The 23729-nt window shown below is 40.5% G+C and overlaps 1 protein-coding gene across 17 annotated transcripts in view; it reads right to left on the reverse strand.

Moving 5' to 3' along the window:
• PRRC2C (proline rich coiled-coil 2C) overlaps positions 1–23441 on the reverse strand; it is a 61143-nt gene extending 37702 nt beyond the window's left edge. For 14 of the 17 annotated variants that reach the window (XM_065743718.1, XM_065743734.1, XM_065743725.1 and 11 more), the window contains exons 1-10: positions 23288–23440; positions 8424–8591; positions 7325–7502; positions 4983–5089; positions 3121–3252; positions 2009–2187; positions 1560–1639; positions 1035–1168; positions 864–951; positions 442–583 (exon numbers count right to left, since the gene is read on the reverse strand). In XM_065743718.1, the coding sequence (XP_065599790.1) occupies positions 442–583; positions 864–951; positions 1035–1168; positions 1560–1639; positions 2009–2187; positions 3121–3252; positions 4983–5089; positions 7325–7502; positions 8424–8538 (1155 nt within the window). In that variant the 5' untranslated portion in view covers positions 8539–8591; positions 23288–23440. Of the gene's footprint in view, positions 1–441; positions 584–863; positions 952–1034; positions 1169–1559; positions 1640–2008; positions 2188–3120; positions 3253–4982; positions 5090–7324; positions 7503–8423; positions 8592–23287 lie in introns of all 17 variants that reach the window. The other 3 variants (XM_065743604.1, XM_065743621.1, XM_065743632.1) reach the window with 2 other exon arrangements.
• Between the last annotated feature and the right edge of the window lie 288 nt (positions 23442–23729).

Genomic DNA, 23729 nt, shown 5'->3' on the forward strand with positions numbered 1-23729 from the left:
AAGATGTACTGAAAAAAAACCAGGCCATGATTTTAAAAAAGGAAAAAAAAAAAAAAAAAAAGTGTGTGGGTCAACATGGCACTATTTCTGTGCTTCTACAAAATGTGAGGGATACCAGCATGGCTTTATTCACTGTTACAGCAATGGATAGACAAAATAATTACTTGTTAAAACCTGTCTGCTGAGCAACAGTAACTGACATAAGAGTCCTCACCACTCACAACTGTGGGTTAGAACACACTAGACAAAAACATGTTATTTTTATTTGGGACCAGAAGAAGCTAAGCAACGCCCCATCAGTTGCTACAGCTCAGACAAGCAGTAGATAATGCTTTTACTCATGTTCATAACCTTAATCCACCTGACAGTTCCAGAAAAAGCAGAGTGGGATCTCTCCTGAAAAGGCTCTTGTCAAAGAGCTGAAGAGAAGAAAACACAAACCTGATCAAGCTGTGAACTTTTGCTGTAAGATCCTTTGGTTGCTGCTGCAGAAGCCTGGGTGGCAGACTTAGCATTTGTCTGTTCTTCTGCTTCTTTCTGGACATCAGGGCTCTGAGAATCTTTTGATGGTGTTTGTTCATCACTGTGCAAAGAGATAAGAAAAACGGAAGGAGTGTTTCATACAGCTCTTTGGTGATTTACCTTCCACCCTCAACATCTCTAAGCAAGAGTGAAAGATTCTCACAAGAAAAATCACTTTCACCTCAAGCCCCGCCCACAGGCAGTTATACAGATTAATATAGTACTTAATTACTAAAATAAGTGTTACTGGAATAACTACTTCACACACTCACTTAATTCAAGTTTCCCAAAAGCTAAGCTACCTGTGTAGCATTCATACACAACTAGCAGCACCAACTCACCCACTTTCCTTCTCTTTTTGACTACTTCCTTGCTCATCATCATCACTGAAGTTCAACTGCTCAGTGTAATCCACTTCACTCTGAGCACCTGATACACAAGCAAATATTCCATTAACCTTTCAGAAAAATAATACATACAAAGAAAAAAAATTATTAATCTGAAGTTCTTACCTGCCCAGCCTTCATCAGCCTCAGCATCTAGGTTATCAAATTTATCAAGTTCTTTAAGTTCACTAGCACTAAGAATGGATGGGCGTTCAATAGGTTCTGAACACCACGAAGGTGGTCCTCTTCCCCTTGGCCCTCTAGAAGAGAAAGAGAAAAGATCAGAGTTCTACTTTAATTGAAGAGCAGTAAAGTTGTGAACCAGAAATTAAGTACTTTCATTGTGACATTGCAACAACAGCCCTTTTACAGATGAAGTGCTGCTCAGAGTTACCAAGGTGTCCCTCTCTCCTGCTTTTCCCACTAAAAAGCCCTGTATCGTGCAGGGTTCTCTTAGCTTTGCATCTGAGTTGTCAAACACTATATAACCACTACATAGCAGTAGTCTACACAAGCCAAAGTTAGAAGACCAATGAGTGACAGCATACAGATGTATGCAAGACAATCAGTGCAATGTTATCTTTCTAATTTTTCCCCTTTACAGTCAGATGTAAAGTTCATAATCACAGAACAAGAACACTTGTATCTTACCTACTAAGCTCAGAATTAGGAAACCTTGTTGGGCCTTGCATGGAAGGAGGATATGCCATTCTAGGATACTGATTAAACATCTAAGAAAAGTTTAAAACAGAAGTGATTTGTTAGAAAATATCACTGTATCAGGCATACTTGAGAACAATGGAATTGTAACAGAAGTAAAGCAAGGCTCTTCACTTGAAAGAGTCTGCTCTAATGACTGTGATCAACAGGCCACAAAGCTGGAACGATTACAAGTACTCAGCAACCTCTGACCAAAGTTGAAGCTTAGCACAGCAGGAGTGGCAATATGGAGCCACGTCCTTTGTGGAGCAGGCTGTGATCCCACACTTCTTGCTAAACTACAAAGTATTCCATAGAGGGAGGATAAAAGAGGTACAAGGGAATCATATTAGCCACCAACCAATCCCTGCTGCGTAAAACTTGGTGTAACCACTACTTACGTAAGGTGGCATCATTGCCCTGTACTGGGATGAGATGGGTGGCTGCTGCTGGCCATTCAGCTTGGGCTGTGGGACCTGTGGTAACCGTGCATCCCTCTTCTCTGCTGCCTTCAGGCCATCATTCTGTTCTGCTGGAGCAGCACTGCCATCTTCCTGCCCAAGAGCCTTAGCTTCTTGACCTGTTGAAGAATTGGATGAATTGTTCTTACTACCACCTTTCTCTCCAACTAGTAGCACCTGCAGAGACTGAATCAGTAAAAGAAAACAAGAGCAGGCTTGATCTTCCTAGACAGCTCCCAGTGACACAGCAACATATGCAGATGGATGTTTGCTACTAAGAAAACAGAGGTTGCTTCCAAATTCTCTTCAGCCCTACAGCCAGCTGTGATCCCAAAGGGTAAGAGCTAAATTTATACAGTTCTAGCTGCTTTTCTCTACCTTCTAAAACACAATGCCATTTAGGAAAGATGCTGATAACAGCAGAAGATAGAAAACAGCTTTAGCTGGTGTGAGCCACTGCTGATTTGATGCACAGATGCTGCCAATGGAAAGATCAAGCTTCTTTCAAGGAGGAATAATACAAACTTCCCGAGCAGCTCAAAATGGCATCTGTGCATTAGATACCAAAGAAAAGAAGTATCCAGATACTGTCTTGTATCTCTGCTAAAGAATGTTATAGAAGTGATGAGGGTTGTATTTCAATAGAAGGGTAGTTCTTGAATATATATTCTAGCTGTCATGACATCTAGCAGGTGGAAGAAAACACCAATACTGTACAACAGATGCTCCTGAGAGCATCAGCCTAGGCAAATATGAAGTGAACTGCAGGATACAATTAAATACCTGTTTTCCAAACCAGGAACACAGTAAAGCAGAGAAGGAATTAAACATAAAAAAACCTTTATGACAAGCACTTAAACAAGACAACCACACAATGGAGGAGAGAGAGAAAGGATTTTCAGGTGGGGGGGGACTGTTTGCAGGAATTTCTTCCTTGCAGAAATGTATCCTTAAAAGAGAATTCATACATTTCTTTTGTGGGGGGCGGGGGGGGAAACATGCATTCCACACAACTGCCAACAATTTCACTAAACTTTGTACCATATACTTACTTTGTGGTCTCAAGTTGGGTCCAGATCCATCTTCAGATGCATCTTTCTCTTTGCCTGACTTTTCTTGATCCCCAGCTGCCGGCAGACTGGGAAACTCTTGCTGGAAATAACTATTTACTGGAAGAGCTGGACCTACAAAATAATCCATGAAAGAATCATGGATCACAGCAATAACAATGCAACCCGAAAAACAGGGATCTTGTTTTGCTTTCCCCTTTTTAAGGGTTAAACGTTAAGCACAAGATAAACAGCTCTCTTTTCACTTTTCTTGTAATGTGATGACAGCAAATACCACAATAATTACCTCTGTGCCCACAAATCAGCTTTAAAGCTCTCAATCTTCCAACTTCACCTACTACAGGTCACGTTAATTTGTTTTTTTGTTACTGAGCATTAGATTCTTTCTGTTCCTAAGCAGCCACATCCAACAGCTCAAGGTGACTGAAAACTACAACCATGAGGCAGCTGGCTGAATGACTGCTGGAAAATGTACAAGACATCTGGACGAAATTTAAGTTCCACTAGCCAACTGCAGATCAGGAAAGCATGAACACAACAAGTGTACCCCAAGTTTCAAACTAAGGACAATAGCAAGCAGCTGAAGCCAACTCACATTCTGTATTTCTTCTGGAAACATCAAACCCACTACTGCATTAATTGAATGAAATGAGGATGCCATCTGGGCTTGGCACACGAACTGCCATGGTAACCATAAAATAATTAGCTAAATGCATTCTGAAGCCGCTGAGCTGAGTCATTATTTCCCATGTCACATCAAAGATGATCTCATCAGCTTATGTAGAAAGGTTTTTGCAAAGTGATCTGCATTCCAGTACTAATTCCTTTTTTTTTTTTTTTAACCTTATTATACAACACTCCTGCAAGAGCTTCATGGAGGAGAGCTATATTAGAGAACGAAGGAAGCACTGAGCACTATACAGGAGAGCAAGAAATGCAGAATACAGAACTGCCATTTCTAACACTCACAGCAAGAAATGGCAGTCACTAGATATGTGATGTTAACAAACTCTAAATAAAGTTTTAAAAGCTACCACCATATCACTTAGAATTTACTATTCTATCTGTAGAGAGCTGACTTTTTCCAACAAGGAAGCTAAACTTCTCTTCTTCAGTCACAGAAAGCTTGCAAGATTTGCATTTAAGGAACAAAACATGTCATATGTTATTTTCCATAACAGAGGCATGGAAATTCTAAGTAACCTCTAACTCCAAGAGTGATTTTTAAGCTCTGCTAAAGGTTCAATTTGATTACACACCTATCACGAAAACACTCAACTTGAGATTCACAATAGTGGAAATTGTGTGTAAGGATTGAGAACAATAATGTAAAATAAACAACCAAATACACCCTTAATGCTTCTTCTAAACAACAATAAAAACTTACTTGAACACCACCACTCTGAAAACAAAATGTATAAAATAAAAGGGAAAGTAATGTGGTAACAAACATTTAAATAGAAATGAGACCACACACATTTTGCATAAAATGACCCAAAGTTATAACCAAGTTGACCACTAACTCTTTATGTTTCTTGTACAAAAAAATGCTAGGCATTACAGCAAGTGGCAGTGAGAACAGCCACATTCAAGACCTTATCCTCTGATCGTTCCTTCTGTGTCAATACAAAAAAAAAAAAGGCTCTGCAGGTCCTTTAAGAGGCAGTCAGACTTGCTGCTAAACTGGGCTCAAGTTCACTCAAGTGAAAGTTGCTTCCACAGCATTCTTAGTCCCAGCTGGTCTGCCCAAGACTCAAAAGGTTACAGAGTTCAAATGCTGCAAGAAGCAGCACTTAGAGCCCACTAGGCTGGTCAAGAGCCTCTGCACCTTTAACATCACTTACCATCTTGTCCACCTGGCTTGGTGTTGGCCCACGATTTGGCAACAGGAGCTGCTTCTGGAGGAGCAGGAACAGCAGGTTTTGGCTGTGTCTGCGGCACCTCTGGCTGTCTGGAGTTAGAGGAAAAGCACTCATGAATACAAAATTGTCAGGATTACTGCTGCAAACAAGTGAATGAGAGGAGATAACTATGCAGCTGAAGAGCCTATGTTTTTTTCGCACAGCAAAAAAGCATTTTTTTTATATATAAAAGGAGCTGTTACAGTAAAAGTTAAAATTGGAATGAATTACCTAATTCTTTTGAGAGCGATTACCTGAAGTGGAGAGGAATGAATGAAAACGAAGGGCAGAAAATACAGTCATGAATGGAATTATAAACTTTCTAAGCAGCTTATCAGACCACCAGAAACCAATCTACAACCATGGAAGGGAATCATCTGCAGTAACACTCTTGACCTGGGAGCTGGGAGTGGAAAGCACTTCAAAAAAAAAAAAAGCTCACCACGATCAGACAGAACACAAGCACATATGTCAGAAATTTGTGTGAAGGAGCTGACAAAGCCTGAGACACCATGAGGAAATTTATGGGCACCATGAATCGGAATGGAAAATTTACATTTATGAAGAACAAATACAGCTTCAGACATTTAAAATAACAACTCATTCTGTCCAATCTAAAAGGTGACTGCATTCTAATGGAAGATTATTTTTAATCTAGACATTTCTGAAACCTGTATAAGTAGCTTAAGTGAAGAAGTAACCAGTGGAAGAACAGTCTGGAAAGCTTTTTTTTTTTTTTTTTTTTAAGTTTAAAGTTTGCACCGCAGACCTTGAAGATTATTTTGCTTTCTGTAAAGGGTACTAGTAAATTGCCACCCACAAACAACTACAGAATCTGTTGTTTTCCAGAGAAAACATCTCTACAAATGTTACATAGTTAGCCTCTTAAACAGCAGCTACATTCCACTACATAATGTTTCAAAACACAGTTGTAAATGCTTTAAATAATCTGAGTAATCCCAGATCTGAGAACTGCAGTGGTCAGCCCAAAGCACAATACAGTGCCACTGCTAGCAGGAACCTGTGATAGGTAAGGATGGAATGATAGATGCCAACAGCAGAAAGGACAAAACTACTTGCAATATTTTGTCAATACAAGAGAAACAACAACCATATTTCATTGTACTCACAGAAGTACACAGACAGAGACTGAACAGGCAAAAGAAACCACTGTTCCTTGCCTAACTGGCATTCCAGTGACAATTTGGAAAAGCAGCAGGGAAAGAATTAAGTAAACAAAGGAAGGAAGCAACTCCCATGAGCTCCAAAGCAGTGTTACAATATTAACAAAAGGATTTCTATTTGAAGTAAGCATCAGTACACTTTGGAGATAAACTGCAACATTTACAAATACACTGAAAATTGAAAACTATAGCAGTTACTACAAAAATGGGCTGAAGACTTGAGCAAACACATTAGGTGGCCTAAATTTTGGAGAATTTACTTGTGGCCTGGGCATACACTCCTGTTCCAGGGAAGCTCTTCCCCCACCTAATTTTACCTTTATGTAGCTTTCAAGGCCACTATCACAATGCGTAATAAAAAGCCAGGCAAACACCTTCAAGCTGAAGATGAGGGACAGCTATTTATTTAGAAACACAATCAACTACTGGAACATACCTCTAGCATATGAAGCAGGAAACAGAAAGGTGAAGATGAAGTGTGTTTTTATTAAACAAACCACTGAGCTCAGCACCAATTTAACTAGATCAAATGAAAATGACCTCTGGGGTATAGGAACCACCATACAAAAAACTGGGCAGAATATTGTAAATTTGTGGCTTCACAAACCTAAGATAAAAGCTAAGCACAAAAGTGAACTCTTGAAGTCTAAGTTTTCCACAAAGACATTTAAATGTAGGGAAGCATATGGGAACGAAGGAGAAAAATCTTCAGTCATTTCTTGCTTTCACAAGAGTAGAACATACTAACAACACAGCATTACTGCAATAAGCAGCAAAGCCCCTACCCAAGTGATTGAGGCATCAGCTGCAGCATTTAACTAACCACAACCAGATAGATTTCTACCAAGAGAATGGATCAATACCCAGCTTGAAAACAGCTGATACTTCCTCCTGCATCTTTAAATTAGTGCCTCAATTGTCAAAGAATAAACACTTAAAAGCCACTTCACACTAGGTGTGAAGCATACCCTATTTTAAGCTTACATGACAATACATTTTGTTTTAAAGCCTTTTCTAATTATATTATTGAAACAATACTTAAGTCTACTTTCTTTAGAGAAATGTTCAAGCAAAACAACCCTGATGTCATTGGTCACTTACTTTTCTTCTTCGTGCTGTTCTTGTTTTGAAGCCCATCCTGTGCCGTCCTTAGGCACAATGTTCACATTGGGATCATTGCCTTTGTTCTCTGCTTTGAGGCTAGGGAGGTTAGCTGGGGGAGGCATCCTCCTCGAAATAGCAACTTTTCCAAGACTTTGTAATCCATGGCGTGTGGCAACTGCGTGTTAAAACAGAAAGTGCAAGTTAGCAATGCCATTTTGCAGAAATCAGTGAAAATGTTTGTAAAAAAAACCAAAAACTTAAGAATTTAAAAATTAGAAAGTCAATTTTTTTTTCCATGGTTTAATTATAAAAAAGTGATTTATAAATACTTGATTCAGGAGAACTTAAGTACACTGAACAGTGAGTCACTACAATTAACTTATTCCAGAAGTGAGAAAGCACATATGTTCCCTCTGCTCTACAATGCTCCCTCACAGAATGTTGGAGAAGACATTTTAAGTAAGAGGTTGAGCTATCTTTTAAATGCTGTCAAATATAATCTTCTCACTCCTCTTGGGGGGTTTATCATGCTTTAATGGGTCCAGGAATACCCACCCGGGTCTATCTCATCTTTTCTGCCAGTCTTAGTTGGCAGACACTGCTCAAACAAAAGCATTCATATAAAATTCGTTTACTGCAGATCACAAAAAAAAGCAGTATGAAGCCAACACACTGCACTGGACATTCAACCTACCAGTTCAGACAAACAAGATTTTTACTAGATTTAAACTCTAGCTAGGAGCCAATGTATTCACTAATGATCTCAAAATATACTCAAGTGACATAAGTGCTGTTGTCTTCAGAAATACAACAAAAAGCACAGCTGGGGAATGGTATGTCATACACTGATAACACATGGAAACTGCAGCTATTAAACAGTTACATTCTATTGAACTGAAAATGCTGTCTCCCTGAACTTAAGTTCATAGGTAATCAGAAACTGAAATCAAAACTGTTTTTCCACAATTCTTCCATTTAGCTGTTGTATAAAGCAGCTCGAAAACCTTGCTGTAGTTAACGACCATACTGCACTCTTAATTAGCTGTACAATAGTGAAGATGAAACAAAATGCATAAACAAAGTCAGTTTAATTTACCTGTGGTTTTCTGAGTTTCCAGTGACTTTCCTTTGTAAGTATTAAAGAGACTGAGTGTTGCATACTTCGTTTTTCCATCCTTTGCTTTTGTACTCTGGCCTGACTTTTCCGACATTTCGATGGAAACTCATCGAGTCTGGTACCTCCTGCTCACTCCTCAATATCAGCCTGAAAACAAGATCACCAGAAGAATGAAACAACTTGAATGTAAGCCAGAACTAAAGACAGAGGTCATAGCATTGAAACTTTACAGCATATTTAATGCTATTATGCACTATTTCATTTAAGCAATCAAACACCTTATGTTACGAAACAATTTGCCATCACAAATTCAGGAGGCTCAGCATTTGAACAGCATCAAACTCTCAAAATGTTAAACACTGTCTATAAGCTCACATTTAAACAAAAACAAGAAGCAAGTAGTTTCCACCAGCAACTAGCTCCCCACTGGGGAAGTGCAGTGACCTCATCCCCTCCTGTAGCCAAGTGCTTAGATACCATGAACTGCAACACATATTTCTGGAATTTGCTTTTTCCAATTAAAACCTCAGCAACTAGAGAGATTAAATACAACAAATCTGAAGTTTATTGATCAAAACTAGAAGTACAGTATGTCCAGATATATAGGTAAATAATTTCTTAAACTAAAAGCTATGCTGTTCTTGCACCAGTAAATCACAGGGCTGATAGAGATCTCTCTCCTCCCTTCTTTCCCTGGAGTAACAGATCTTAAAAAGAACCACCCAGTAATTATCCCTGATATTTCACTTGTTCTTAGAAGGAACTTGCCAGAGTTTCTGCTCATCATCACCTAGGAACATTCATTACATTGACTACAGAATAATATTCAGTTTAAATCTTAACACTACTGGAAAAAAAATCACTGCACCCATTAGAATAACCACCTCTCAATACTCCCATGTCGATTCTAGAAGCTACGGATGCTCAAATACTCTCACATTTAATTCTAGGACCAGGCAGTAAGTAGCACAACACAGCTGTCCAACCTGCTCAAACTCATCGGTGATCAAACAATTCCATAGTCACACTCAGCCTCAAAAGACCTTCAAGAGAAACTCAACTCATGTGTAAGCCACTCAAGTATTACTAAAAGACTGCACAGATAAGCAGTCAACATCATGAAACGCTTAGTTGGTCATGATGATATAAACCAGCAGCAAAAGACCAAAGACGTTTCATATACATATATAAGGATAGCATTCCCTCCTTGCCCTGCCTTCTTCCTCCATTGACAAGCCACCATCAGAAAGGTGAAGAGACAGAGATGCAAATAGCCTTAGTGTGGCATTCAGCTTCAGCAGGACTTGGGCCAAATGCTATATCATTACAGCACATGCAGACTGTTGCAATCCTCATATCATCCAGAAACTTGAAAAACAGGCTGGAAGTAGGCTGAAACCAGCCCACCAGGTGGATCAGGTGTAACCAGAACACAGACCTTAGATATAGCAGGTAGGCCATCCCTCATCTATCCAAAAAATAATACTTTTTGCAGAAATCAGTGAAGTTGGTCTATCCAATACAGCTAAATTCTGCCTTTTTTAGTATATAGGTTCAAATTGTTTGCCAAGTTTTTGTCAAAAGTACACTAAAAAAAAAAATTTGAACTGTGTAAATTTGCACATTCCCCAGGAATAAGGTTATATGGTTTTCAGGAAATAGATCAAGCACTGCAAACAGTATTCTTTCACATTAGGCCAGTTAATACATTCACATTTAAGTGAATTTAAATCTGATACTAGTTGCCAGAGAAGATACACTTGCAAAATTAGACTTCAGACTAGGTATTTAAGTGAAGGATGGTAAACCCTCCCTTTGAAGTGCCTATCTGTCCCTCCACAAATGTATCTTCAGTGTCACATACTAAACAACCACCATCGTACCATCTAATAACAGTTAAAAGAGACAACTGCATGGTCCCAAGCCACATAAAAAGCCACATGAAATAAAATTTCAGCCCATGTCTCACTCCAAGTCCTGTGCCTTTTCACTCCAACTTCACTCATACATAATGCATTCATATATAGGAAAATCAGAATCATTCCCTCTTTAGTACCACCCATAAGATTTAAACATAAAACTTGCTTAATTTATCCACACAATTGTATTTTAATATGGCAAGCACTAGACTCAACAACTGATAATATTTTTTTGCTAACATTTGCATATTTTGTTATTATCCATAAAGCAGTGGGTTACCCGGAACTCTGTTAATCAAACCTTTAAAAGCAAAACTCCAGGTTTATGAGCAAGAACACAGCAGCAGTTGCATAACTCTGTACAGCAGCAACACAAAAAGCCCACTTCCAAAAACGAAACCATTACCATGCAGCAATCAGAAGGACAGGCAGCAGTGCAAGCAGTAACAGCAGCTGGCAGGGTTTAGTGCCCTATCAAGAAACTTACACAAATCAGTGATTCATTGGTAAGGACTACAGATACTACATGCATAATTAAAGGAGTCCCAGCACTCCCAAACTCCTGGAGCAAAGATTACCTTTCAGACACTCAGTAACGTTATCAAATAACGCAACTGACCTTTGCTGTGGCCTTAAGACCTGCATATTAAAATTATTACTGTAATTTCTGCATGAGCCTTTTTCCAGACTGCAATCTGCTGGCTTATTTAGATCCTGCAATGAATTCAGGAGCATGCACAGGGAAATGAGCACAGCGAGCAGCCGTCACAACGTCTGGAACTCCTGATTTACTGATCCTACAATGAAGGAACACACTCGTACCCTCTGAGATACTTACAGTCAGTAGGAGAGCAAATCGAACGCAGCGTGTATTCTCAAGGACTGTCAATTTCTAAAACATAAAGCAGCAAACAGGAAAATTCCCCACACCAGACAAATCTTTCCCACCAAGCTCCTAGTTCTACCATTATTTCAGATTCTCAAAAAGTAAGTTATTTACATCAGTATGATTCACATCTCTGTAATTTTGACAAAGTTTCTGATTAGGATAAACTGCATATCAGGAAAGACCTCACTTCCACTTTGGTTCCTCTGTGATGGATCAAAGAAAAGATCTCTAAGAACACTTTTCTAGGACTGGAATGGGAAGGAGTTTAAAACATTTGCATCATAATTCAGCAGTTTCTGTTGTCTGGTTTTCTTCTCTCTTCCACCATCAGTCCTCTGTGATTTTATTATATGTATAAAAAAAAGCAGTTTTACAAAATTACACTCAAATACAGAAAAGCATTCTGTCTAAGTTATGACATTTTGTTATCTCAATGTATAAATACGCACAGGCATGGAAAAAGGGAACACTGTTGTGTAAAGCATCAAGTTTTTGGCAAGGGGTAGATCAACTCTTACTACTGCCATGGGAAATAACTTTTTCTTTGATACGGACTCCTGAGGAATCTGTTCCTGCACACGTCAGAGCCACAGCGTACACCACTCCTTATTTCTGGGAGAAAGATTACTATTCCCTGTATTTTCCCATTCTAGCTGAGGTAAGCACAGACAGCTGCATGAAAACATCTAAACTGTATTTCATGCACTCCAGCTGAAAACTTCTAAGCAAAGTCTTATTTTTTTTCTTGTTTCAACATAAGCATAACGTGTCAAAAGATTTCTTTAGGAAGACTACAGTTATATTTTACACAGTCCTGTCAGCTCAGGACACGTCCCGATTCAATTTAGCCTTTGTGGACTCAATCACTTATAATAGGCAAATGTGCACATAAACTTTGTAAGATTTGGAAGTTTTAAAAACATTAACTAAACAGCAGCAGCACTCCCACATTCCCCACTTAACTCAGGGTATCTCAACCCATCGCTTCCACTCCAAAGACTGAACTGGCTCAATTTGAGAAGATGAACTGTGTATGACATATGGATGACATAAGGTGAGGCACACAATTCAAGAGAAACCTGCTGCATATTTCCTAGGAGCTGAAACTCAGAGTGCCTCAAATACCCATCTGTGAAGTGAGAAATATCATTAAAAAAAATCACTATATGAAAGTTCATTCATAACTAGGACACATTAGCACCTCTCAAAACAGAAAGCAAGAAACAAATCCAGCAGGACTTTTCATAACATCTTATCCTTATTTTAAGCACACTAAACAAGTAGTTAAGAGGCAAAAAGCCTCACATACAAATTTGTCATTTGAATCTGCTTTTAACTCCACTTTTTTTTTTTTTTTTTTTTTTTTAGGAATACCTCTTTGTTGGGCACACTGCAGAATGTAGTTCTGGTCAGCTTTGAAACTAAAAAAATACAGTGCAAAAAAATAAAGCTCTCCTGTCACGTGCTGAACGGATGTTAAGAGGTGAATTTGGGAAATCTGCCATTACTCATTTTGAAAGAGCATTCCTGATATCTCAATAAGCCCTGCACTCAAAACCCCCATTGACATTTCAGCTAGAAAGAAAGGATTTCATTTCAAAGCAGCTGCCTCACAATTGTAAAACCTAAGTGTTATCTGCAGCTAGATACTAAATTCTGAACATTTATAGTATCCTTAGAGCAAAGAAAAGCCAATTTAAAACAGCAAAACATAGGATGCTGGATTCTATGCAAAAGAAACCCAAGAAAGCTTTCCTCATGCCCTATCTATAGCATATTGTAGAAGGATCATATTTTACAAATGATCACTGTTGTGTAATTACTGATTATGTGGTTTTGCACAAAAAAGAAGGTTGCATGGTTAGAAAAGCACAATGAGAAGGTCACACAAGTTAGATACATTCTTTGAAGGTTTGTGTCAACTATGAAACAAAATCCCTTTTAATCACCATCTATTCTGCACCCAGCACCTCTGAGGAAGAACTGCAGCACAGGCCAATCCTAAGCAGTGGGCATGCTGGAGAGAAGTACTGTGAATGATCCCCAAATGGAAAAACCAAGGAGTTGTTCTCCTTAGAACCAAAGCAGCCTAGCAAAGCAGGCTTTGTTAGTTCTTCAAATTACTTGCCTTCAAAGCCTACTAACGTTTTGGAAAAAAACTACCAGAGCTACACACGTGCTGGGTGGAAAATAATTCATGACAGCAGACAGTTACTTGGGGACATTTTCCCACTTTATGCATCTTGTAAAAATGCAGTCTATGGGCGGCAGAAATGAGCATCCACAAACATGCCTGCATCAATATTGAGGTAACTACATTTTAAAACAGAGCTACTACAACAAGCAATGAAAACCAAAATTAACCACTTACAAAAACTGTAAGTGATAACGAAGTGTTCTGCAAATCGTATTTTAGTTCAAACTAAACATCTAAAGAGCAAGCAAAACTTCTGCAGCCTTAAACTGCAAGGCAGCCTGTTGAATTGTCTTCTGTGAGAAACACTCACCTTCAACACAGCCTTACAACTGCACAACCAGCAACAAGCCACAAGTATGAAGAGAACTTTTATTAGGTTCTCTCAAGTATGAGATGGCACAAGTAGAAGTGACTAACACTTTTTAAAATAAACTTTCAGGACACATCCTGCAGCAGAGAAAGGCTAGAAGGGATTAAAATAAACTGTTATTTCTACTCTTTTTTTTTTTTTTTCCAGGGCATTCTTAAGAACAAAAGGAAAAATTAGTTAAGAGAGCTGGATGGAGTCAGAAACCAGAGACAGAAAGGATGGTAGCCATGCAAACCTCCAGTTTGTTTCTGTTCACAGATCTGAATAAATATTTAAGGGTACGTGCATGAACAATTCACTTAATTCTCACTGGCAATAAAACTGTCAAAACCACATCAAATATTTCCATGTCTCACATGGCTATTTTTGTTTCGCTACAGTAATTAATTACACTTGCGCTCTTTCTACACTCTTCTCTTGAATTTTACCCAGGGCATGGAGAGTTCATGGTCCTGCCCCCTCATGGGCAGAACGATGGCAGTACAGCTCCTTAAGACCTCTGGGGAAAGAGAGGAACAAGGGACAGTTTCCATTTTGGTTAGTTTAAGGCTAACTTTGGGCGTGTCCAGAGTATCACACAAAGCTGTTCATTATTTTAACAAACGCTTTCTAAATATAATTTAAAGCAATACTAATACCCTCAGGATTTAATATTTTCAATAACTGCATACATAACTTTCTTCCACGTTTCACTCCAGTTAACGTAAGAAGCTGTTCATCAGCACAACAGTTCAATTACTACGCTCTAAAAGGAAGGAGATAATGTAAAGAGGTGCTCAAAATATGAATGCAACCATTCTCATGACCAAAATCCTGGAGTTAGGCATCTCACTAAAAATTTATTCAGTTATCTACTCTACACACAGAACATTTAATACTTCTGACTACTTTAGTCTTATAATTACACAGGTACTCTTCCATAATTGAGACACAAAACTAGTTGTTCCATCACAACATGAGTTTCAAATCTAAAATGCACAAAGTGCTATCAGTGAAGCACTTAAATAGTATAGGACTGTCCTCAGAAGCTGTAAAACAATGCATGTAAAGAATTATCAAAGAACAAAAAGCCATGCTTTTGAGATGTACTCAACCTCTAAAGGTTGCTACGATACCAAAGCATGACCCAAACATGACTACCTAACTCTTTTTAAAACACTGTCATCTTTGTAAGGAGATGACCACACACTGAAGCAATGCAAGTTCTCTTGAAACTAAAATGAAGGCTCTCTCCTAAGTTCTGAAGAAAATTCTTATGGTTGCAGTAATAGTCCAGTCTTGAAATACTTGTCATTTAGGAGGAACGAAGACAGTTAAGCGGTTTCAAAACAAACAAACAAAACCAACCCTCTTTTTTAAGAACAGAAAAAAAGCTGGAGAAGCAAAGCACTGGTGTCACCTCTCTCGCTGGAAAAGGCCGATAAGTGAAACTGAATTTCTGCTCAAATTTCGTATGAAAGCCATGACCTTCCAAACACCTTTAGGCATCGAATTCCAATAGGAAGCAAGTTCCTACCTGAGCAGAATTAAGACTTCAGATCTCTCCCTATGAATCAAACTAGCTCAGACTGTCCAGTAACTTTTTATTGCTTCACTGTTACCATTCCAGAACATACCGGCAGCTAGCAACATTTTAGCAGTAACTTTTACCTTGTAGCTCCTAAGGAAAAAGCAGGCTGTTTGTAGGCAGCACTTCCCAGAGAACAAACAACACAGGGAAGAAGGCAGCAAGTCCCCAGAGAACAGAACTCCTAAGGGAGCAACCAATGCTTCCAAGCAACAGGCAGCCAAGGGAGCCTGGAGCACAAACTCCTGCTCACCAGCAGCAGTTGTATGAGTGGCTTTAAACCAGCAAGGAAACATTTTCTCAGACTACCACTCTGTCTCTCCATTGAAGCTTTCACTCTTTCTAGTCTGCACACTGATCTATTTAAATTCCCTATATAAGGAAGAAAAAAAAAATCATATTTAAAAATAATAATGTAGACATGTCTTTAAAGTAGTAAGGTCAAGTAGCATATCAACAAGATCAAATTAAGAAACATCCCTAAGTAAAAGTCACATCCCCGACCTAATCAGAGGATAAACTTAGAACTCCAAAGCTCTCACTCCTGATTGTCATATCTAAAACCACATCCAGAACTTCAGAACAGTAACGGAAGGTACTTCTTACCAGTGCACATTTAAGCAGCTCCACTGCCAGAAGGTTATTTCCAGACATTCCAGTGAGACTGACAGCGCGTGCCACACGTAAGCCAGAACTAGTGCAACACACAGCTCAGGCACTAACACTACAAAGCTATTCCTGCCTCTTTCTGATAAGCTTCAAACATAAGTTACAATTATCTAAATACTTTGCAGGATTAACAAATATATTCCTACAAAGAACATACGTTTCTGTAAATCTAAGATCTGAAATCTCTACTGTTCACTTCCAAGGCAAGCTACCATGCTCCTAATTAGCCTGACAGTTTCCTCCCAAATCTTTACTTCTCTGCCACTAAGTACTAGAGCACGTTTTTCTGAAAGACAGATTTTTGCTTCTCCAGTTTCATGCAGTTTGCTGAGGAACTTTTCAAAATTGTAAAGTTTTAATTGCAGCAGGACTTCTGAAGTGCTGGAAGGAAGCCAGGATTGGGAAAAAAAAGTAAGAACAGCTTCTATACAATTAAGGAGAACATCGTAATGAGATGCATTCTCATTACTTCTGGGAACAGAACAATGTAAGTGCTTTCACCCAACTAGCTTTTCAACTCGCAGATGCCAAATGAGATTTTTATTTTCAAGATTTTCAAGTTTATTAAAGAAATTTCCATTATTTAGGAGAATAAGAATACTTCAAAGCCCCCAAACTAATTTGCTGACTGTATGAGAAAAAGATAAGTGAGTAAATTAAGACATTCTTGCAGAAACAATCCATATACCTGTTATCAAAGAACAGTACTCAAATAATAGTTTAGTAGCAAGTTTCTTTGAATAAAGAGAACATATAACCTGACTTACCTATCAGCTCTTTTTAATTGGAAAAAAAAAATTAAACTGCATACTAGGCTTCTCAAAAACTAAGTCAGGTCAGTTTATTCTGACCACAGCTGCTTTCTGTAAAAGCATCTGTTAATGTTCAAGATCACAAACGGTCCATTAAATTACAACAGCATTTAGCATGCTGTCACAAGTACCACTTTGTTTCTTGCTCAACTGCATCGCACCATCCAGCAGAAGCCTGGGAAGGCAAAAATCCTGGCATGCCTATTGTCCTCAGGCACACAAAGGCAACACGGGGAGGCTCCTTCTCAGTGGCACCCCAAGAAGCACAGCTCTGCTTGCTGAGAACAGCATGGCTGATAACAGAGGTGCAAATGGGAAGCCCATGTCCAATCTGCTGGAGAAACAAGGCTACTGATGACAGCCATTCAAATGAGTGCTGAAAACACTCTGACGGTCAGCACTGCTCTGCTTAAATTTAAATGCATGGAAAACTACAAAGATTAAGCAGGACTGGTGATACTGGTGGGTTTGAGGACGCATTTGCAAGAATAATAATAAAACTGCCTGGACCCTGCAGTAAAAAGGTATGAGCAAGAAGTCTACACATGCTACTGGATTCTTTCAAATTTCTAAACTTCCATAGGAAGCTAGCCATGGTTTTGTTCCAGCTGCACTTCAGCAGCTCTGACTCCAGCATGCAGACTTAACAGCATACTGGATGTGTTCCTCTGCAGATGCATGGCTGGGATATGTTACCTGAAACAAGAGCCAGGCTGCACAGGGGTCAGCTCCTTAAGTCAGCCACACAGGCAGGTGCAAAATATTTCCTTTTAGGAAGCTGGTGAAAGATAATCAATAGGTACATGATAACAGACCAAATTCCCAACCCTAACAACCAGTGGAAATAGAAGCTCTTTAAAGTCACCAATCTCTCTACTACTTTATTTTTACCCTTCGATCTAATACTCTTACTGCAGTCACCCTTGTGCACCCTTACATACACTGAAACAACACCATTTAAACTGTTGGCACTCTTTTGCCCCTCCAGTATGCCTCTGCTATTGTCTAGGTTCAAATAAGAAAGTCTTTGTCAGTGATCTCTAAAAGCCAAATGAGACTTCCTACATACTTCCTATCCTTCCCACTCACCCCCAAGTTGAAGAGGAAAGCAGAGTAGGGCAGGATAGATAAAAAGACAAAAGTAAAGCCAAGCTGTTCCTTGCTGTGGATAATCCAGACTAAAAATCTTTTTTCAAGATTAATTCTTAATTTCTTTCCCTTTCAACATGATTTCCAAGTCCAACTGTATTAATTAACATTTCTTTACAGGGGAAGAGACACTTTTTAGTCTCACTATTCCTCTCAAGGAACCACAATTCACTTGCAGCAGTGAATTTCTCTCCACACCTCTAAAATTCCCCTGATAACAGCTGCAAATAAGTAAACATTGTCAGTGTAAAACTTCTTTTCAGTGTCTCTATTCTTAGATCAGTTTTAAGTAACAGATCATTACATTTCAAGCTTTTGACTTCAGAAATGAATTAGAGGTTGCTCTGAAACAGTGTTCAAGCACAGTATTCTGTTCATGAACTCTTGCAGAATATTTTGTAAGTGCATAAAAACTACAGTGGGGCTAAATCTATTACCATTTTTATTCCTCTTTATAACAGATGTGCCAAACCAAGTTTTTATTCTCTAGCTAATTTTTCAACATCTTTCCCTTCACATTCTCAAGCTACCTTTGCTACTTAAGACCACATCCCCAAGATGGAAGGAAACTCATGGACAGTAGGAATCTGCAGAACATAAAACTTTATACAGAGTCCTCTGCATCCTTAACATGTTGAAAAACAGTTCAGTAACTGTTATTCTAGTCAGTTAATCAGTCTTAAGCTTCTTGTAACAACCTTCAAAAATTCCCACCTTCTTTAACACTCCAAATCTGTGTTGCCTGTAACTCCCACAGTATTTCTAAATTGATTTATGTGGCCAATACCACAATCTCTCCTCTGTATTAGGAGATCTTATATCACATGTATCTGTAAGACAGTCTAAGACATTGTGACAGCTAAAGTCAGGGATGCCAAACGCATAGATAACCATTTACATCACCAATAAAGAAAACTTCAATCCTGTGCATAAACAGGTAGAACAATTAGCTCCTTCACATGCCTTGGTCTGGTCCAGTCCATTACTGTGCAACCTCTTATGCCCTTTATCTCTGTTGATATGCACATTGCTGATGACACACTGATTTCTTTTAGCAGAAACCATCTCCATCTATAGCAATGCTCATTATGTAAGAGAAGCAACTGTGAAAATCACACAGACAACTGTACAGCGCTGGTTAATTAAGGGTCAGTTTCAGCCCTCTGCTTCAGACCACATTCACAGCTTAAAAATAAAAATGATGAGCTAAATTAGAAAAGCCTCATCAGCACACATAGTTTTATGTATCTGACTTTCATCATAACAGAATTCATTTACGCATGGAAGTTAGCTTTCCTCTGTCAAATTACTACAGATTAAGCCAAACACTCTTGGTTCCTTCTTTACCAAAAAGAAGTTCACAACCCCTTGATACTTTGCTTTCAACAGCAGGTAAACAGTCAAGAAGTCCCAATACACTATCAAAAGAATAGTCAAGAAGCTATTTTTAATCCAAAGCTAAATGCATGTTACAAAGCTTTGTTCCTGTAGCTAGCTTGATTTCTGGCATAAGAAAACATTTCCTAACCAAGGTGAATCCAGTAAATTAATCACATAGCCATACCACAAGCCAAATACAAGTTTCTCTTAACAGAGTGCATTTTTCCTGCAGAGTATTTATTCTTATTTGCAAAAGAAAATTTGTTATTGCTCCACCTCAACAGAATATTTTTGATGTTCACACACAAATACATTCAGATACACTTGCAAAAGAAGCACAAGCTATTTTAATCACTACTAAAAACAAGACCTGTAAACACAGTGATTTAGTTTTGGCCAAACAAAAGCATGAGTGCACTGATCCCAAGACAGCAAGGTCTCTCAGGGGAATACATGGTTACTTTGAAATGGAAGAAACACCCAAGTCCCCTAACATATCAAGTTTTAAGCTGGGAGAAATATCACTGGCTTCTGAAACGAAGTTAATCTTTTGGAAGGAGGAGGACCCTCCTGCAGTTCCACCCAGGCTGAAAATTCAGAGCAGTTAAAAATAAGGTGAATAAAGACAGCTTACAAACATTTCATTTGAAAATAATAAACTACTTTTATGCACATACCATATAAATGCATATCTATAATTTTAAAAGTTTACCAACTGTAATCTGGAAGTATGAAAGCTGCATGCTTACAGAAACATTAATATTAAAAACAAACCACTTATGTGATTGAATGAGGACAGCCTGAAATAGTTTGTTTTTTAAGCAGGGAAGTCTGATGTGCTAACAGAATCAAGCACAGTGGCAAAAACGGGCAACCTAGCCACTGCAGTTTTGCTATGGAAAACCATTTGGTACCTCAGAGCATGCTGAGCAACAGCTTACACCCCTAAAGATGTAAAGTAATATGAGTAAATGTGCTCTTTCACTGAGAAGCCAGTGGTACACTGAATTAAAGAGATACTTAAGATCATCTTCTCTCAGTTATCCAACACCAGGTGATTCCACAGTTCTTCATCCACTACTTCCTCAGTATTTTATGTTTGGGCACATCAGCTATGATTTCTGTCTCTGGTACTGCAAAGCCCTGAAAACGCAGCTCCAGTTACTTTCAAAAACATATCAGTTAAAATTTACCACCATCATACTTGAGATAGAAGATACACAATGCAATTCTGCACTATAATTTAACAGTTGATCAAGATGTTATCAGCTACAGGAAAACAATATGATGACACAAAGCTTCTCCCTATAATACGTGTGCAATCTGTAATAGATTGGTTTGTTCCCAATTAGTTAGAATGTCGTGTAATGGCTGAGGTATTTGTAATAAAAACAGTCTATTTCTGTTAGCCTGTTCCTCATAGACATAAAAGCTATCTTCATCTGATTTTTATTAGGACTTCATCTTCCTCTGCTCTTGATGCATTTTTTAAGACTTCTGCCTACCCCATTTTTGTATCACAAACACATGTACACTGCATTATTTCCCCCCGCCTCCTCACACAAATCTCAGCGTTTCTTTTTACACCTGCTTTCACCCATGGAGAGTTTCCATGAGGTTTTGTGAAACCTAGTCCTGAAAAAAAAAAAAAAAAGAAAATGACAACCCACAAATGAGGGCACGAAACAGAGCCAAGAAAAAATTCACTGCCTAAGATGAATAACTGGTTCTACCAGTAAAATACCACTTGTGGTCCCGTCATTACAGGCCCAACAGCCATCCCCAACTAGTGGAAAGGTGCTGCATTTTCAGGGTGGAGGGTTTTTTTCCTCTTCAAACCCTCCATTACTCTGTTCAGCCTCTGTTTCATTCTTCCTTCAGTGACAATAGAAGAATATTTCTCCTCCTCACTCCCACCTCTAATGCACTGTAACAGGGGTTTACTCCTCTGCAAGAGCACACCATGTATGGGTTTCATCCTCCTATGAGAGCTACCTTTTCCTTTCTGTCTCCACATCACTCTTACAACAGTATTTAGACCAATTTTCACCCTCTATCCACTTTCACATCACTCCCACAGCTGGCTTGGGAATTACTCCAGAAGAAGGGGCTTGCACTTTGTATAACCCAGGACAACTGGCTGAAGTCAACCCCATCAACACATCCACTGCTTTAGCTTAGCTTACATCCTTTCACTTCACTGACCTAAAAGATCCATTTGGACTGAAAAAAATCTGAATGAGAGCTCCTTCATTATCTTCTGATGAAGGCATCACCGTTTCCCTGTTCTCCATGGGCCAATTAACCCTTGAATAAGACTCGAGGATTCTCAATCCAGCTCACGTGGTCACCAGCATCACAGCAGCTATAACCTCACTCTGAGCCCAACACTGAGTGACAAAGTTTCTTCACTGAGCTCCAAGTCCAAAGAACTCTCAAAACTGCCAGGTTCCTTAGTGCCAAGGAAGTCCCTGGGGAAGGCTCCCAATAGTAATAACGAGAAGAAATTACCTGTGTTTTACAATTCAAAGGAATCTGACAACTATTCAGCTCCTGGCACTAGTATTATAAGGTCATCCCTTTGTTTCTTCCTGATGGACAGATGAGATCATGTCCCATTTCCTCCCCCATTAAAATGCAGTTTCTTGTCCAAGGATAGCTCTTAAGGGTAAACAGTGGGTAGGCCTGATATCCCATAGCACATGAAACAAATAGATTAAAAATTAATCCTGCTCCTTCTGCTTGAAATAATGCTTATTTCTACTACCACACTTAGTTGACTCCACTAACCAAACAGCAATAAGGAAAAACAGTCTTTTTTCAATGAGAAAAGGTTCAAGACCTTTCACAAAGGGTCAAACTTATAAAACACAAGAAACAAAAAGGAAAAGAAATGGCAAAACTACAGTGTTCCCTACAACTCCCAGCATCAGGCTCTCACACACACTCTGACTCCTCCATAAGAAGGTTCTGAGCTGCAAACTAGCCCCAGATTTTCAATCTCTGTATCCCTGTGTGATGCCTCTCATTATGCTCACTGCAGACCACCTACCTGAATTTCAGCCCTGTCATCTACCCATGCTCACACCACGGTTTAATCGCTAAAATCCCCCCTCCAACCCCCCCCCGGGCCCATTTCACCTCTCTCCTACAAGAGAGCAGAAGCCACAATACCTTCCCCAAAGGCTCTTCACTCACATCTAAAGAGAAATAACCCAACAGCAGTGTTTCATTGCGTATCTCCAGAACTGTGGATGAATATTTCAGAGTTAGAAAAAACAAACCGCAGCGCCCAGCATGCCGCAGGAAAAACCTCTCCCCGGGGGCACTCGGGGGGAAGAAATCACTGCCACAAAGCGAGCACGAACGTTGGGGAGGGCGCGTCGCTCGAGGGAGCCACTCGGAAAGAAAGGGGGAGGGGAAAAGAACTGAAAGTAGAAAAAGGAGAGAAACGGGGAAGGATGAGAAATAGGAAAGATGGGATGAGGAAAGGCGGGGGGAAGGGGGGGGGGGGTCGGGAAGCGGCCTCCCCAGCCCGGCCCCGAGGCGAGGCCCGGCGCTGCGCCCGCTGCGGGGCGCGGCCGGACACAAACGGCGATGCGCTGCGGCCCAGCAGCGCGGGGCAGCCGGGCCCAGCCGCAGGCCCAGCGCCGTGCCGCCTACCCTCTTTCCCTCCCTCCTACCTTCCTTCCTTCCTGCGCGCCCACCCTCCGCCCAGCACCCCGCTCCCCTGCAGGCCGCGGACCGCTCACCGCCGCCGCCGCCGCCAGACCGGAAGTCGCCCCCGCCCGAGGCCATGCGGCGCAGGCCGCTCGCCCGCTGCTCCCGGCGCCGGTGCCTCACCGCGGGTCGGCGAGGAGATGCGGGTGAAGGGAAGCGGTTAGAGCTCACCTGGCGCGCAGCGCGGCGGGCCGGCGCTACCGGCCTTCCCCCGCTCTCCGGGGCTCCCGGACTCGGCGAGGCCGCTGCCGCTCCCGGCGCCGCGACGCCGCGCCTCAGCCGCTTCCACACAGGGGCCAAGATGGCGGGCGGCCAAGCCGGCGCCAACGACGTCTGACCTCACCGCGCCGCCGCCCACGTGACTCCCCCCGCCCACCTCCCAACGCCGTGCCGCAGTCCAGGAAGGCGCGCGCGAATTCGCGAACGCCCCCTAGCGGCCGGATGCGGTGACGCTCCGGCGGGAGGCGTGGGGCGCGCCCCGCTCTGCTCTCCCGTGTCTGCGCGTGGGGTGGGCTGGCGCCGTGTTGTAGTGCAGAGCCCCGAGCCCACTCCATCCCTCCCCAGTCCCCATAGCCGATTAGTCAGCCCGTTAGTAAAAACGTGGCACCCCACC

The sequence above is a fragment of the Cyrtonyx montezumae genome, unplaced genomic scaffold (genome assembly GCF_038088225.1).
Source record: "Cyrtonyx montezumae isolate F1298 unplaced genomic scaffold, pur_monq_1.0 scaffold_1, whole genome shotgun sequence".
NCBI lineage: Eukaryota > Metazoa > Chordata > Aves > Galliformes > Odontophoridae > Cyrtonyx > Cyrtonyx montezumae.